The 18,545-nt window shown below is 38.0% G+C and overlaps 1 protein-coding gene across 1 annotated transcript in view; it reads right to left on the reverse strand.

The window, feature by feature from the left end:
* Window positions 1-16,696, reverse strand: part of acad11 (acyl-CoA dehydrogenase family, member 11) — a 75,424-nt gene extending 58,728 nt beyond the window's left edge. Inside the window, exons 1-12 of the mRNA XM_072691100.1 lie at window positions 16,190-16,696; window positions 15,990-16,089; window positions 14,621-14,746; window positions 13,159-13,320; window positions 12,883-13,047; window positions 7,946-8,087; window positions 7,125-7,246; window positions 6,627-6,733; window positions 5,074-5,188; window positions 3,344-3,421; window positions 2,803-2,941; window positions 1,295-1,402 (exon numbers count right to left, since the gene is read on the reverse strand). Of these exons, the coding sequence (XP_072547201.1) occupies window positions 1,295-1,402; window positions 2,803-2,941; window positions 3,344-3,421; window positions 5,074-5,188; window positions 6,627-6,733; window positions 7,125-7,246; window positions 7,946-8,087; window positions 12,883-13,047; window positions 13,159-13,320; window positions 14,621-14,746; window positions 15,990-16,089; window positions 16,190-16,314 (1,489 nt within the window). The 5' untranslated portion in view covers window positions 16,315-16,696. The remainder of the gene's footprint in view (window positions 1-1,294; window positions 1,403-2,802; window positions 2,942-3,343; window positions 3,422-5,073; window positions 5,189-6,626; window positions 6,734-7,124; window positions 7,247-7,945; window positions 8,088-12,882; window positions 13,048-13,158; window positions 13,321-14,620; window positions 14,747-15,989; window positions 16,090-16,189) is intronic.
* Between the last annotated feature and the right edge of the window lie 1,849 nt (window positions 16,697-18,545).

Genomic DNA, 18,545 nt, shown 5'->3' on the forward strand with positions numbered 1-18,545 from the left:
TTTTCCAAAGTAGTGTTTTCAATTAACATGAGCTGAAGGCACGGTCCACACTAGGAAAATATCTTAAAAAGACATTTGTTTAGTTTAACGTGTTCTGTTATACTACCGCCACCTCTCAACACTGTTTATATGAAGGTCAAATGGCAATATGTTTAAATATGTTAAAAATATACAAAAATGATCTTTATTACAGCTTTCATTCTTTCCAGGTGACTCCCTTTCAGAGTCTCAACAGAAAACTGCCAGGAGATTTTTCCACAGTTCAGCCTTAGAAGCAATCTCAGCATCTCACCGTCCAAGTCATCTCAATCATGTTAAAGAATGAGGACTGTGGTCTGGACTCCTTCTGAAAACTCCAGCATCTTTAGCAGTTGGTTTTAAATGTTCTTTATTTCTGTCCCTTCCTTTTTTCAGTTAGGCTCTCTCATTCAGGTTTATTTATCATCTGTTCATCTGATGGGAGCAGTTTTCATGGAAACCAGGTCTCACAAGGGGTCGCATTTTATCTTTTACTTGAAATGGCTCATACTCTCATACTCCGCTCATAATACTCTGTTTATTGTGCAGTCTGTCAATTTTATTAGTAATTAAGTAATTTCATTACTTAAGCATTTCATACACAAGCTATATATGGAGATTATACCTTTATTACAACTTCCAACGTTTTCCAGTTGATTCACTTTCATCTACAGGGAGATTAGATCTTTCCACACTTCCAAAGTTCAGTCTTATAAGCATTTTCTGCTTCTCATCATCACCAAGTCATCTCAAACATATTTATTTATGAGGATTGAGGTCTGGACATGTTCTGAAAACTGCAGCAGCTTCATCAGTTTGGTTGCAAATGTTGATCATTCTTCTTTGTTTTTCTTGCTTCTCACAATCCAAATTATCTAAAACATTCAGCGATGAGGATTGAGGTCTGGACTCGATCAGTAAGGTTTTCTTGATCAGTTTTTTTGTTTAATGGGAACAATTTTGCTGCCCTACCAGCTACCAGTTGTCACACTGAATTAATTCAGCTCCAGTTTTGGAAATTACCATTCTCATTTATTTTTGTTTGGCCTTGCTTCTTATTCTGGGAAATCAATCGTTTTATTTAACCTCATTACAATGTCTTGTACCTAAAAGCTAAACAAATGCAAGATGGTCACTGACTTTGACACAATTCTGTATGCACTCTGGCATGTTTAATACTGATGCTACAAGAATGTACGGTGCAAGTGCTTATACTTGCGTGTGCCTAAGTGTGTACTAGTTTGAGAATGTGTGCGAGTGTGCATTCGCGTGTTACCGGTCATGCAGAAGCAGGATCGGATCTCTGCTCTGAGTAAAGGCTCCAGCCACTGCTTCTTCTGCTCCTCAGATCCATACAAATGCAGCACTTCCATATTCCCCGAGTCTGCAGCACAGTAACACAGCAACAGAGCTGTCATTCAAACACCAGAACAGAAACTTCTTAAAATATTGCATCTATCTTTATCTGTCAAGATCTGAAAAGATTAGTAAAAGAAAAAGAAGTCAATTCAGTTTTACTAAAAGCTCACTTTTTGGCCCAGGTTGAAAACTACTAACAGTTTTATTCAGTGAAATTACACTAAGGTCATTCTCATTATAACATGGCCAGCTGTTTTTCAACACAGTTGAAACTCATGAGCCAGAACATGTTTGTGAATGGATTCATCTTTCTCTAGTGTGCTACTGATTTGTTCCAGTTGCCGCTCTTTGGGATTTTGTTTACACAGTTTGGCACTGAAATCCATGAACCACAAGTGTTTAGAAAGTAAATTATTTCAATACTACAACCATTCATGGTTTGGGGACACTAACCTCTTTTGAAAATTCTGAAGGAATTGACAAAAATACATGCAAAGTAACAATACAATAAACTCTGCAAATGTTTAGGCACAAACTATTCCAGAAATGACTCAGCTATTTTAATTCAGCTATTTTAACCCATAGGAACCCATTGGGACCTGTGTGTCACAGACCCTTTTAAAAATGTGGAAGGTTTACAGCATCTAGTCCTTCACTTTAAATCTAGGAAGTCCCTAAGTGACATATACCGAACACCCTGGATGCATCACAGCACAGTTTGTGAACGGGTGTACATGTGATCTTATGTACAGAATATTAGTGTTTGGTTAGTGTTTGAGACAAAACCAGCTCACTTAAAAGTGTACTATGTAACTTTGGTGTAGTGTGAACATGACTGCTCACATGAACTGCCTAATGTTGCATAACTCAAGACATATTTATGTACAATCCTGTAATATTGCTTTACCGCCACCACATGCCTCTTTCACTTAAGATGTTGGTTCTGTATCTCACAGCTCGTCAACAAATGCACGTGTACAGCTGTCCATATGGGGAACTTAAAGCTTGATTTGTTTGTACTGCACTGGTGTACCAAATTATACCAAAAATGAATGCCTGTTATGGATGTTTCAGTTTTTGCCAAGCAATGTGACTATACTCAGAACACTGTCTGTTTATGCAAAAGACGCCCAAACGTTCCTTCCGTCAACCATCTTTATGTCTGGAGCCACCCAAAACAATGATCAAACTGGACTATAAAGAGAGTGAGAGCTAATAATTACACAGCCCATAACTGATGATGACAGTGGAGTTACACAGTGGTTTTAGATCAAAAAGACTCTGAAACAGTAAACAGTATTTTGATTTGATTTCTACAAAACAATGAATTTAGAAGTTACCATTAAATGCACTTAAGATATCTTCATGGAATAGGCTAAGGACATCTGCTTATTTTATAACATTTAAAAGAATATTTACACAGACCTGGGGCCTGGCAGTTGAAGACCTCTGCAGCAAAGAAACATTTTCCAGTTTCCTCAGCAATGTAGGAATAATCCACCTGAGACAGCCCACTGACTGCCGGCAGGAACAAATTCCACAGTCCTGCAGCACGAGCTTTTGCCTTCAAACACATACAGTTTCTTACTAAATGCAAACACAAACACTAACCTTCAACTTAACTAAAAGCCCATTACATACAATTTCATCTACAGTCTTATGCAAAAGTCTAGGCACTCCTGGTCAAATTTAAGTAAGGGCTTCTTCGATAATCATAGCTTTGGCGCTATTTCAGCTTAAAACCACTTGCACTTAAACACTCATCAAAACACAATTCATTATTTATTTATTTATTTATTTGTATTCATTCTAGTGATGAGCAAAGTGCTCACAACCCAGATGAACAGCTTCACATTCATATCATCAACTACATTTTAAGACATTAATACTTGTTCCACAGCTCTGCATGTATATTCGTGTGTCCTAACACTGTACAAAAACTATAAATGTGTGTGTACATGTTTACCTTCAGCTCCTCTAGCACAGGAGGTGTCTGCCATCTCTGAGGGCAATCAGTGTGTTTAGCGTAATACTCTGTTATTTGCTGAAACAGAGAGAGCACATTCACTGTGACGGGTGCTTAGGGCCGGAATTCAGAAAGCAGCCATTTAGCCGTGTAAAATGCTTCGACCTGAATGGCTCTTCAGACCAGAAGTAATTCAGGAAGCCAGGGTAGAAACTGTGCCAGGGTGCCAGAGGGACAGAAACATGGAAGCAGGTCAAACATTCAAATAAAAAAGCAGCTTAGTTCATACTGCACAGACTGAGCGCACAGACTAAGTGAAGACTATTGAAAACAATATATTGGAATATTGGAACAATAACCAGTCAGTTTAGCCAAAAATTAAATGTACGCAATCTTTTCCAATTGTAGTTGATCAGATAATACATGACCAGTGCCTGAGGTTTGCCTGTCTTGTCCTGTCCAGTTTTAACAGCTAAGACAGCTAACAAGGTTGCAGCCACGGTTATCACGGTGGCAGCTTCATATGCTTTCTTTACTTGTAAGCTACATTAGTTTCGTAGCTTCAGAGAAAACCCAAAACAAACTTTAGACACCAAACAGACCTCGTCATCATCTGCTAGGTTCAGGAAAAGGGGGAAATTGGGCAATTTTGATGTTTGGCCACACCACTGCTTCTACCTTATTTACCTCAAGACAAACTGCCAATGAAAATGTTTTAAGAAGCACTTCAGCACTTACAAATCAGTCTTTCAAAACATTTTTCTGGCTGTTCGTCTTAGGTTAAATCAATTTCCAGATTTTGATCCTGCAGCCCAAACATACAAAAGCAAAGCAGACTTTAATTAACAACACCAGGTCCTGTGTTTATCCATGTGTGATACACATAAAGCGGTGAAGCTTTAGTAACAAACACAGTTCTTGCAATGTGTTGAGTTGTTATGCACTGTAAAACAAGAATGTGAAAATAAATAAATACATAACTCAAGTAAACATAAAATGCTGTATTAACTAATTATAGAAAGTTAACTTAGTTCAACTCAAACCTATGAGTTTAGGACAAAATTCTACTAACTTTAGCTTTTTTAGTTCTGCTTTGATTTGAGCTGAAATTAAACTAGATCTTAATTTAGAGCTTAATGTAAATTAAATTAAATAAAATCTGTTAATTTGTGCCACTCTACAGCTATTCAGCCATGTACAATTCAGTGTTAAAGAAACAATGGAAAGGTACATTTTGGACTCTATGGACTAAGGACTTCAAATGCCTAAAATTAGAATCAGATGAAGCACAACAGCTGCAGACGATTAGAAGATCCTAGCAGGTTCAGTCCAAAAGCAGACCACAAAATGCGTAAAAAGGTCTCCAACAATCCTAATCACAGGATCTACAGGTAGCTCTTGCCACAGCTGAATTCAAAGTATAGCATCTACCATTAGAAAGAGACCACACACATGAGGAAACATCAGAGCAAGTTTTCCACAGAACACCTAGACCAACTGCTCTTAATATTGTTTAGGTGAGGGTCAAATGTCCATATGGACATTCGTTTTTAAAGGGTTACTATATGCACTGTTGACCAAAATGAGATGCAGAATTAAATTTGAGTTAGGTCAACTTTTGACTCAACCACGTTAACACAAAAACACTTTGTAATCAGTTACATTATCACTTTAAGTAGGCCTGCTTTCTTCAATATTTTTTACAGTGTGGAGATGACCCTTAAACTGACCTCTTGAGCAGGGAGGACATGCCGCTTCATGAACTGCTTGACCTGCTGGAGTACAGCATGGCCTTTTGGCGACTGGAGAAACAGTGTTTCAACAACTGGCTTGACCAACGATGAGCTGTATGCAAACAAACACAACACAAACACATGAATAAAAACTAGAGGCATTTAGAGACTGTACTGAAAGTCAGCATTGTCCCAACCAAAACATTTTACCCTAGTTTTTCCTTTTACCCTGAAATTGGTTGCTTTGGTTTGCACTGGAGCTATGTAGATAATACAGCAAAGTATTGGAAACATATTGTCTCCCAATTGTCATTGTACAAACAGCATCTGCATGCCTAAATCACACACTTAACCATATGCAGTTCTTAATTCATCTCAGTGCTTTGTGGTTTCTGACACTATACGTCATCCCACACATAATTTTTCACAGCTATCAGAAATGGATAAAAGTATGCCATAGTCAGCACAGTAATAAGAACCATTTTGTAGCCTGAATTGTGCCTGTTTTAAGGACAGATTTAGATTTCATAATTTGTTTTAGAATTTATAATTTGTTTTACAAGTTGATGTGGTTTACATGTCATGTTTTAAGCACATATTTTGCATACAAAAAAGGAAAAGGACATGAAGCAAAAGTCTGGGCACCCTGTACGGTTAGTACTTAGTAACACTCTCTCCAGCAAGTATTACAGCCAGTCAGCTGTACTGTCTTTCAGTTCTTATTTAGAGTATTGTTTAGGCCCATTCTTTCTTGCAAAAGACTTCTAGTTCTGTGAGATTCTTAAGTCATATTATTGTACAGCTTTTTTGATGTTCATCCACATATTTTCAATGAAGTTAAGGTTTGGGAAGTTCAGCTTATACCTCTTGAGGTAGTCAGTTGTGGATTTTGAGGTGTGTTAAGCACTGTTATGCTGCTGAGGAACCACCATCTTTTTGTTGCTGGTACAGTATTTAGTTGAATCCAACTCAAGCCCAAACCTTTAATCCACAGCTCATGCTAAACAGCTTTAGAAGTGTTCTTTTCATGAAACTAAGCACCCATTTACTCCCAAGCACATATTTGCTTATTGTGGCCAAAATGCTTTACTTTCTATTTTGACTTGTTACAGAAATACATCAGACTTGTTTACATCTGAAACAGAAAAGATTTTGTTCTGATGACTCTGCCATGAAGGTCATATTTGCGCAGGTGTCAATGCAGAGTACACAGTAGGACAGTGCACCAAAAACCCTGAAGTCTGCCCAATTTTTCTGAAGGTCTTTCACAGTCAAACAAGGTTTTTTTGCCGTTCCACCAATCCTACAAGCAGTTCTCTCAAAAAAAAAAAAAAAAAAAAAAACCCTCCCCGCACACTGGGCTGATGAAGGCATCCAAGCCATGTGGGAAGAAATTTTGAAATAATGCTGAAGTGTTTTTAAAGCAGGAAATTAGGATCAGGACCCCATCTGGTCACACTGGAGATGCATTTAATAAAAATTGTAAATCCAATCAACAGTACTATCCAGATAGAACATACATAAACCATTAATGTGAGTGTGGAAGTGACCTGTGGGCAATCTTCAGAGCCAGCTCAGCCAAAGGCTCCACAGTGTCTCCATATTGAGCAGCATCAGGAGCACTGGCATTCCCCAACATAAACCTTGCATAGATCCCCTACAACAAACACAGACAGAAGAAGGACACAGAGAGTGAGAATAGGATCATTTCAGAAATGTCTGTTTCTAGACAAAAAACATTACTTTTTAGACATGAACAGAAAATAAATTCCTAATTTCTGATAAAGATCAACACATTTATTTTAGGGTGGATTCTTGGTAAAGTGATCACCAATCAGTTTTATATGCTTATATATAGTTATCTGACTACATGTCAACAGAAAAACAAAAATAAAAACGCCAAAAACAGAACAGCAGAGAGACCATAATTAGAAGTAAAAGTATGAGCCTATTTGAGAGAAACTAGAGCAGGCATGTGTATAGATAAGATGTACCCAGAAAATCATCCATCATCATCAATGAAAACCCACAGGATCTCGATTGCATACCTGTGCAATGCAGGCCATTTTGAACATGGCCAGGGCAATGAAGAAATTCTGATGAGGAAGAGAAGGGGGGAGCCCACGGCAGCGACAGTAGATGGAGATCAGGTCTTCTGGGGGTGGAACGCCTGCAGAAAGAAAATAAATAGAAGACCATGAAAACAAACAAACGCACTCACGTTTTCAGACACACCACAAAAAGCCATGACTCCACAGCTGTAGGGAAGTCCTAATTCTATCAGAAAGCTATGTATTAGAAGCCATTAGACATGTGCCAATCTGCCAATTTACCTTTTTGCTGAGCACCCAATCTTTGTATTTTCATTTACACATCATACTTTCTACAGAGACAATGATATCACTTTAATCACAATGGCACAAATACACCATCAGTCAAAGGTTTCAGGATACCCCATTTTTCAGTACTGCACTGATACTGCTGCATGGCCTTCTTATTTTGCCATCTCCAAGTCTTCTTTTTGCAGTTGAAAGAGACTTGGTCCAGTGCTAAGTTGTGCTACAACATATTGTAATTGTTCCCCCCACATGCTCTGACAGTTTACTGCATACTTTTGTACCATTTGACCATCTGAAATCACTGGACTTTGTACCATTTCAAAATTTGAAGATTTAGCATTGGGGGCAAACGTTTGCCAGTAGTATATCTCGCAAAGGTGAGAGGGGAGAGAACAGAACAGAACTAAATAAAATATAAATACTCAGTACCACATATGCCCATATTCAGTTAATTTAAAGAGCAAAGTAAAACGTTTTTTTTTTTTTTTTTAAACAGCAAAAAAAAAAAAAAAAAGACAACAATGTCTTACCCTCTATTTCTGTAACTCCACCCAAAGTGCTGATGACCCCGAGGTGGGAGGGGCAGTAATGAGGCATGAGGAAGTACGCTAGGTCTGCAGTTGGCTGACCGGTTGTCGATAGTTCCCAATCCAATACAGCTAGCACTCGTGCCTGCACAGAAAATGTGAAGAAATAAACACATATAGAAACAAACACAGAAATAACAATGAACATAAATAGAGCATGTGATTGAAACAATGCTTTAAAGAAACAGCAACCAACAACGGATTTATAGCATTGTTTAGCAAAACAATAATGCCTGTATTAAAGACTCTGAATGTCTACTGGTGTTCTTATCAGACACGCAGAGAGACAACGACATTGCACTAAACCTGATTTGTGTTCATAAATGTTCTGAGTGTTTCAAAGTAAAAACTCTGTGAACAAGCTCTCAAGAGACAGTCTGCCAGAGCAGTTCATTCTGTATATAATGTGGGGCCTATTCTGCCTCTGATCTCGGCAATTCAGGTGACCTGAAATGCAACACACTATTTACTACTGTATACTTACAACTCTGCATACATAAAGCTGTTGAATGATTACAGAATTGGATTTGTTGTAAAATGGCAGCTGCAAGAAGGCCTGTTATTATTGCATAATCATGTGATCACAACTATTTTCTACATTTGTTAGCTTTCACAATCGTATGTTTTTGATGCAACAAACAGCATGTGAATTGGGTGTGTGTACATGCATCTGGTTAAGGAAAACATATTTATGTAAACCTCAGCAACCTCAGCACCTCAGCAACATCATTTTTAACTTCCGACTTTGTGCAATGATACCTTTAAAGGGCTGGGATGAGTTGTTTGTTTATTTGTACATTGGGGGTGAACTAACTATCAGTTAGATGAGTTAATACTCATCATAGATAGGCAGCCAGTATCTAGACTAGGCTGCCTTACAGTTGCATTCAGTAAATTGTAAAGTAGTCTAAACATCACCGCATAGTTAAAAAAAAAATCAAAAAATCTAAAATAAATAATTGAAAATGAATAAATAAATATGCTGTATTCAGAAGGCAGCCCATGTTTACTGTTGAGCACTATATATAATATAATGTGTGTGTATGTATGTATGTACAGTGCATCCGGAAAGTATTCACAGCGCTTCACTTTTTCCACATTTTGTTAGGTTACAGCCTTATTCCAAATTGTATTAAATTAATCTCTTTCCTCAAAATTCTACACAAAATACCCCATTATGACCATGTGAAAAAAGTTTTCTTGAGAGTTCTGAAAATTTATTCAAATTAAAAAACAAAGAAATCATATTTACATAAGTATTCACAGCCTTTGCTTAATACTTTGTAGAACCACCCTTGGCAGCAACTACAGCCTCAAGTCTTTTTGAATATGATGCCACAAGCTTGGCACACCTCTCTTTAGGCAGTTTTGCCCATTCTTCTTTGCAGTACCTCTGAAGCTCCATCAGGTTGGATGGGAGACGTCTGTGCACAGCCATTTTCAGATCTCTCCAGAGATGTTCAATCGGATTCAAGTCTGGGCTCTGGCTGGGCCACTCCAGGACATTCACAGAGTGGTCCTGAAGCCACTCCTTTGAGATCTTGGCTGTGTGCTTCGGATCGTTGTCCTGCTGAAAAATGAACCGTCGCCCCAGTCTGAGGTCAAGAGCGCTATGGAGTAGGTTTTCATCCAGGATGTCTCTGTACATTGCTGCATTCATCTTTCCCTCTATCCTGACTAGTCTGGCAGTTCCTGCTGCTGAAAAACATCCCCATAGCATGATGCTGCCACCACCATGCTTGACTGTAGGGATGGTATTGGCCTCGTGATGAGCAGTGCCTGGTTTCCTCCAAACATGACGCCTGGCATTCACACCAAAGAGTTCAATCTTTGTCTCATCAGACCAGAGAATTTTGTTTCTCATGGTCTCAGGTGCCTTTTGGCAAATTCCAGACGGGCTGCCTTGTGCCTTTTACTAAGGAGTGGCTTTCGCCTGGCCACTCTGCCATACAGGCCTGATTGGTGGATTGCTGCAGAGATGGTTGTCCTTCTGCAAGGTTCTCCTCTCTCCACGGAGGAACGCTGGAGCTCTGACAGAGTGACCATCGGGTTCTTGGTCACCTCCCTGACCAAGGCCCTTCTCCCCCGATCGCTCAATTTAGATGGCCGGCCAGCTCTAGGAAGAGTCCTGGTGGTTCCAAACTTCTTCCATTTACGGATGATGGAGGCCACTGTGCTCATTGGGACCTTCAAAGCAGCAGAAATTTTTCTGTATCCTTCCCCAGATTTGTGCCTCGAGACTATTTTGTCTCGGAGGTCTACAGACAATTCCTTTGACTTCATGCTTGGTGTTTGCGCTCTGACATGCAGTCAACTGTGGGACCTTATATAGACAGGTGTGTGCCTTTCCAAATCATGTCCAATCAACTGGATTTACCACAGGGGGACTCCATTTAAGCTGTAGAAACATCTCAAGGATGATCAGTGGAAACAGGATGCACCTGAGCTCAATTTTGAGCTTCATGGCGAAGGCTGTGAATACTTACGTAAATGTGATTTCTTAGTTTTTTATTTTTAATAAATTTTCAGAACTCTCAAGAAAACTTTTTTCACATGGTCATAATGGGGTATTTTGTGTAGAATTTTGAGGAAAGAGATTAATTTAATACAATTTGGAATAAGGCTGTAACCTAACAAAATGTGGAAAAAGTGAAGCGCTGTGAATACTTTCCGGATGCACTGTGTATATATATATATATATATATATATATATATATATATACACACACACACACACACACACACACACACATATATATATCAATATATACACACACATACACACACATATATATATCAACCCAAAAGACTCAAATATCAAAGCTTAATATTTTTGGTTGGAGTGGGTTTTTTGTTGGAGTTGGAGTTGGCTATCTTAGGAGGATATCTGTTTGTGCAGGTAACTATTACTGTGCAGAATTATTAATAAAACTTAATAAAAAACAAATATATACCCATCTCACTTGTTTACTTTCACCAGGTAAACCAATATAACACAAAATTTAGAAATAAACATTGCTGACATTCAAAAACAAAACCAAAAACAAATCAGTGACCAATATAGCCACCTTTCTTTACGGGGACACTCAAAAGCCTTCCATCCATAGATTCTGTCAGTTGCTTGATCTGTTTACGATCAACATTGCGTGCAGCAGACACCACAGCCTCCCAGACACTGTTCAGAGAGGTGTACTGTTTTCCCTCCCTGTAGATCTCACATTTCATGAGGGACCACAGGTTCTCTATGGGGTTCAGATCAGGTGAACAAGGGGGCCATGTCATCATTTTTTCTTCTTTTAGACCCTTACTGGCCAGCTACGCTGTGGAGTATTTGGATGCATGTGATGGAGCTTTGTGCTGCATGAAAATCATGTTTTTCTTGAACGATACTGACTTCTTTCTGTACCACTGCTTGAAGGTGTCTTCCAGAAACTGGCAGTAGGTCTGGGAGTTGAGCTTCACTCCATCATCAACCCGAAAAGGTCCCACAAGTTCATCTTTGATGATACCAGCCCATTCCAGTACCCCACCTCCACCTTGCTGGCGTCTGAGTCGAAGTGGAGCCCTCTGCCCTTTACTGATCCAGCCTCGGGCCCATCCATCTGGCCCATTAAGAGTCACTCGCATTTCATCAGTCCATAAAACCTTAGAAAAATCAGTCTTAAGATATTTCTTGGCCCAGTCTTGATGTTTCTTGTTCAAAGGCGGTCAATTTTCAGCCTTCCTTACCATGGCCATGTCCCTGAGTATCGCACACCTTGTGCTTTTTGATACTCCAGTAACGTTGCAGCTCTGAAATATGGCAAAACTGGTGGCAAGTGGCATCTTGGCAGCTTCACGCTTGATTTTCCTCAATTCATGGGCACTTATTTTGCGCCTTTTTTTTTTTTTACACGTTTCTTGCGACCCTGTTGGCTATTTGCCATGAAACGCTTGATTATTCAGTGATTACGCTTCAGAAGTTTGGCAATTCCAAGACTGCTGCATCCCTCTGCAAGACATCTCACAATTTTTTACTTTTCAGAGTCCGTCAAATCTATCCTCTGATCTATTTTGCCAAAGGAAAGGAAGTTGCCTAATAATTAAGCACACCTTATATAGGGTGTTGATGTCAGACCACACCCCTTCTCATTACAGAGATGCACATCACCTGATTTACTTGATTGGTAGTTGGCTTTTAAGCCTATAGAGCTTGGAGTAGGACAACATGTATAAAAAGGATGATGTGATCAAAATCCTCATTTGCCTAATAATTCTGCACACTGCGTGTGTGTGTGTGTGTATATATATATATATATATCTCAACAGTAAACCTGGGCTGCCTTCTGAATACAGCATATTTATTCATTTTCCATCCATCCATCCATCCATCCATCCTCATTAGCCGAAACAAAAAATATTATTCCTGGTACTCCATTGGAAACTTAAGTAAGAAAAGTAACATTTTGTTTAAATTTTGATAAATATTACATAATACTCTCTTTTAGCTTCAAATGAGCTAAGACAGTGACACTGTGTGTACTTGCTTTTAGGTTCAATCAGGAAGTAAGTTGTCGAGTTTGCTGTTGTACAGTTGGACTCAAATGATTGATTGCTGAGTTATAATTCAGCTTAGATTGCACACTTATGTAATGATGTAATGTAATTATGTAATTCCATAAAATATGACCATATTAAATTATCGTGTTATAATAGTGTCTTTCTACTGAACTAAGACACATTTTTCAATAAAAATAAAGACACCACAGCGACTAAATAGTTACTATGGACTTCTTTAGTCAGAAATATTCACTCAACTGTATATGATTAAAACCTTTTTAAGTATTCTTAAACCCTGCCATCCCTGACCACAACTGATAGATCTGATCATTGAGAAGTACCTCGGTTGGGTGGAATATCAGGTTGTCAATTCGAAAATCACCGTGAACAAGGGTCACTTCATTATCATTTGATGGTAGGTTGTTGCTTAGCCAATCAGAAAGCTCATTCATAGCTGGAATGCTTCTGTGGGCTGAGGCTCTGTACTGCTTTGTCCAAGTCGAAACCTTAAAAAAAAAAAAAAAAAAAAAAAAAAAAAAAAAAAAAAGGGTTAATCAAGTCTCTACCGCAAATCTCTCAACACACCACAGTCGACATGAAAAGCTCTGAAAGCTCACCTGTCTCTTAGAGTAACCTGTCCCTTTCCCATATCCCTGGAGGTTGAGTTTGGTGACATCAACAGTGTGCAGCCTGGCTAATGTCTCGACTGCAGCCACATACAGAGCACCACGCTCTGCTGCGCTTAGGCCTGGCAGCTTCAGATCACGGAATATTCGCCCCTGTCACACATACAGATGCAGTATTGTGCAAAAGACCCACACTACCCTTCATTTGTATCACTTTTAATGGCAATTAAGTGCAAGGTATTAATTTTTCCATCACATATTTTTGGGGAGATTAGATGTCAGATATAATTGTATAAGGAAAGGGAAAGTCAAAGGAAAACAAGTGAGAAAAAAATTGTTTCCAAAAGGAAAAAGGGAAAAAAAGGAAATTATTATTATTATTATTATTATTAATAATAATAATAATAATAATAATAACAATAATAAATTACAATACAATTACAATACATTACAATAGTGCCAGAGTTGACAGACCACCAAAAACAGTCCCCATCAAATAGCATTTAAAACAAGCATTCTTAGAAAGAGGAGAAATAGCCTCCACTCTCTCTTCAGATCTAAAAAAAAAAAGGATTATATCCATCCTTTCAGTGTGAGAAGATGGCTCAACACTGTGGGTCTGAAAGGATGTAGAGTTGATCATGAAGTTCTTACTGAGAAACACGTGATTTTATACAGGAGGAAAGTAAAACAATTACCTTTTCAATTAAAACACATACATTTAATTAAAAAAATAAAAAAGAAAAACATGCCAACATTACTAAATGGTGCTCTGGTTTTGGTTTGGACAAAGCTTATTCATACATACAAGTGAATCAGGCAATGGTTGTGTAATATTTGTATTTGAACAACAGGTGGCGTTGTAGAGCTGTGTTTCAAATGCTTTTGAAGCAACAAACTATTTTGACTTCTAATATATTACTACTGCAATAGCCTTGTTCAGCCCATCCCTAGTAAAGGACAGACATGTAAAACTGCAACATCTGATATATTACTAAGCTGTTGAGCTTTTATATGTTTTCTTCCTTTTTTTCTTCCTAACAATGCAAAAAAAAACTTGATGTACTTGATGTACCTGATGATTATTCTGATTGGACGTGGAAATGAATGAAGGGTGATCACATGATGAGAGCTTAACACCAGAATGGAATATGGAAGCAAGGCTACAAAGGCCTACACTGTTAATTATCAGCCCTTTATAAGACCAGACAATGGGTCTTTAGTTTAGTGAGAACACTGATGTAAGATCTCTAAGGCCAGTAGTCCTATCCAGTGCCATTTAAAAGCGCATATGATGATTCCAGATCAGCATGCATACTACAAGAAGCCTGATGAATGTGGGTCAATGTGTGTGTAAAGCACGGCATCATGGACTGGGACCAGGAACCACAGTCTTAACAGTCTTGTTGTTAGCCTGGCTGTCAAGGATGATGTAAGGAACTGCAGATCTGACCTGTACATGCTCCATGATGTAGAAGTCGGTGCCGATGACATCCGTGTCTGAACAGTATAGCAGAGGCTGAGGAACAGGAAAGCCAGCAGAGTGCAGAGCCTTTTGCACAGCATACTCTCTGTCTACCTATTAACAAACACACACACACACACACACACACACACACACACACACACACACACACAGTCTATAAAGCAGCATAAAGTAAACCATTTTGTATATATTGTATATATACAACATACCTTACATTGCACAAATTTGTGGAATTCCCCTATGACAGAATATTTGCAATAAGTGCAACGTTTACTGCCCTATCTTGATTGAGCTATAGGGTTGCAAATAAAAGATTTATTTGTATAGCGCTTTTTACAACTGTTGTCATCACAAAGCAGCTTTACATAAATAGTGATTAATAAAAGACAGAAACAAAGAAGAAAGAAGAAATGCAAAAAAAAGCAATGCAAAATGATAGGACTCAGGTGATAACTGTAAAAACATATTTTAAAAAGCCATTGGATGATTGCCTTTTAGCACAGAATTCTCATTTGAGCATCCTTAGTAAATACCCTATACATATCTTTTGTTGTGTACATACACATACATCAGGGATCCCACTCTTTTTAGAAAAAAATAGTTTAGTAATACTTTAATAAGTATATGTGAATTAATAAGTATATTTTTTTATATTTTTATACTTATTAATATTAATTATTTTTATATTTAAGTATTATTTTCCAGTATTTTATATGGACTTTTCTACATGAAAACATACATACAATCAGCTTAGTATATATGTGCACATTTTTACCAAGGCCCTAGAAATGAATAGAAATAGTTTTGCCCGCATTGTTAGAGCATTGGTGGCTAAAATACAGCTATTCAGTGGCTCAATAGCTTAACTGTTCCAAGATCTCACATGTCCAGGACATTTTTGCAGTTTTTGCATTTTCCAGAACTTCCGGTGACTGAAAAAGTCTCTAGATATTAGGTTTACCAGATGTTGCATAGATGCATGGGAATCCTAATTATGTTTCATTACAGTTATTATGCTTTTTCCAGTTTATGTAGTGCTAAACATTATTAAACAAAACACACTCCTACTGGATGCAAGTGTACTTAACCAGTCAACTGATTGAGAGATTCAGTCCTTTACAGACTTGTCTTTGAACGTGGCTCCATCTAGTGGGGCTATTTACTACTGACTGTTTATTATTGACCCTTGACATACATACAAGTTTCATTTGACAGCAGTGCAGCTGTGTATCAAAGTCCGAACTGTAACCTGGTTTGGTCTGAACTTCAAAATGTTGCCTTTCATTTCAGCTGAGAACGAATAACAAACTAAAAGCTGAAGAAAACAGGGGCTAACCTTGTGTGCACCAGGCAGCAACTGCCCAGGAGGCTTCTTCCTGAGCACATACGACTTTTCTGGAGTATTGATGAAGAAGGTGGGGTTGGACTGTCCAGCGCTGGAGAAAACAGTCAATAATAAAACGTAGTGAAGGCTGTAGCTTCACAGTGAGGAATAAAAAAGTGAAACACCTCATACATATTCATGAAGTTCGTTACCTGTACTGGCGCACAGACAGCGCGGTGTGTTGTGGGACGCTGTGCAGTTTACCTATGAGGTACTGCTGCAGTTTCTTCACGTTAAAAAGGTGCTGCTGCCGAACTGGAGTTGTCTCCTCTTCCATGATTGCGAGTATATAATGATGCAAGACTCGAGATGTATGCAACTTTTAAATGATCATCGGAAGGTTGTATAAACCAGATATTTAACTTCAACCAAATTCAACTTCAGTCCATTCGGGTGCTTGTCTGAAGATCCGCCCACTAAGCATTAGGATTCGTAGGACACGGAATCGTCCACAGACGCTGAGATTTAACAGACTAAATCTGCTAAAATGAGTGGGCTGAGCGTTTGAGTATAAATATATATATTAATGATAACTGAATAAAATAATATGGAAAAGGTCAAGGGTCGCGATATTCGTCACTTAAATATGCATTCATTGGCTGTTCGAGTGCAATTTACAAGCCCTACAAACAGCGTTTCCCCGTTTCCGACACCACGCGACCGCAGTATCATGCTGGTGTTTCTACGAGGCAGCTGGAATGTTTCAAAATAAAAGTCCTAATAAAAGTCCTGTAGGAAGCTTTGCTTAGCTTTGCTAGAAAGCTTTGCTTTCTACAGCGTAGTGTCAGGGTAGAAAGATCACATGATCTCTGATCTCTTTTTCCATAAATTTTTATAAAATGTTACCTCAGTTTATAAAGAGGTTCACCACCATGTAAGAAAGCTTATGCAGATCAGGATGAAAACAAAACAAACAAACAAACAGCAAAAAAAAATATATATACTTTCTTTGTGTGTATTTGAATCTGTGTATTTCTTTATTTATATATATATACACACATATATATATATATGTGTGTGTGTGTGTGTGTATATATATATATATATATGTTGTATTGCAGTGTATTTTTTCTAATGGTTAATTAAACTTTCATAATTCATGGCATATATAATTTCGAACATTTTCTTGTTCGGCAAAAAGTAAACATCCACAGTCTATGCACTGCCTGATAATAGCATTATTATTATTATTATTATTATAAAAAATACAAATCCATTATTTACAATAAAAATAATTTAAACAGGGTAATTACTTTTCCATACTTAACTGCATTACCGGAGCACATGCCATCATGCCTTTCATTATATTACTGGTTTAATGTTGGTCTGGTGCTGGTTTAGCTGCTCACCCCAGGATACCAGTGCTGGTTGTTCAGCATGACAGCATCCAAAACATAATCTACACTGGTTTTGCTGGTGAGCAGCCATGTTTGTTTTTTTAGTGTTCCACAAACTCATGTTGTGTTTCTATTTCGAGTGTGCATGCTGAGCCTTCTTCAAATTCAACAAAATGTTTTCTATGGGGTTCAAGTCAAGCAACTGTGATGACCAATCCAGAATTTTTTAAATCTTCTAAAACCAAGCTTTGGTGGATTTTGAGGTATTGTTGGGATCATTATCCTTCTTGAAGGTCTAGTGATACCCAAGCTTCAGCTTCCTCACAGAAAGCATAATGTTTTCTCATAGGATTTACTGAAACTTTATTGAGTCCATCTTGCCCTCCGCACACTTCAAATTTCCAGTGTCAAATAAAGCAAAGGTGCCCCAGAGCATCGATGAGCCACTGCCATGCTTCCTTGTAGGCAGGCTGTTCTTTTCAGTGTATGCTTCTCTAGGAGCACAAGGAGGAAACCCTTGCTGTCAAAAAAAAAAATGTTTTCCAGAGTTAAATTATTTGGACACAGTAGCAGAGGACATGTTTGGTATAAACCAGACACAGCATTTAAGCACAAGACCCCCTATCAACTGTGAAGTGTGGAAATACCATTGTTTGGGGCTGCTTTCTTGCAGAAGGAATTATTTATTATATCAAAGGGTGCTTTAGGAATATGTGAGACCATCTGTCTAAAACCTAAAGCAGAAACTTCACACAGCTAAAAGAATTCTGCAAAAAGGAGAGGGAAAAACTATCCTTGTTGATGTTAGGTAGGTTAGGTAGGTAGACTTATACACTAGCTATTAATCATAATTTAAATTATGACTGAATGTACAGATGTTTAAATATGTTTGTTAAAAAGCTATGTTTTACACACCTATTTAAAAAAGTTCATTATCATAAATTAATAGTAACGGTTCTCAGAAGCGATAATGAGATAAAAACAGCATTTAGAAGCACAACTACACTCTGAAAAAATACCACCTGCTCATATAATGTGTTGTTTTAAAGTATTAATAACGGATAATAACGGAACATTTTTTAAACCTACATGTGGACTCTGTGGTTACTGGGAGGAATGATACACGTCAGAAATACTCAACCAGCTAAAGCCAACTGTCTACACCTTATGT

Source organism: Salminus brasiliensis, chromosome 1, assembly GCF_030463535.1.
Source record: "Salminus brasiliensis chromosome 1, fSalBra1.hap2, whole genome shotgun sequence".
NCBI classification, from domain to species: Eukaryota; Metazoa; Chordata; class Actinopteri; order Characiformes; family Bryconidae; genus Salminus; species Salminus brasiliensis.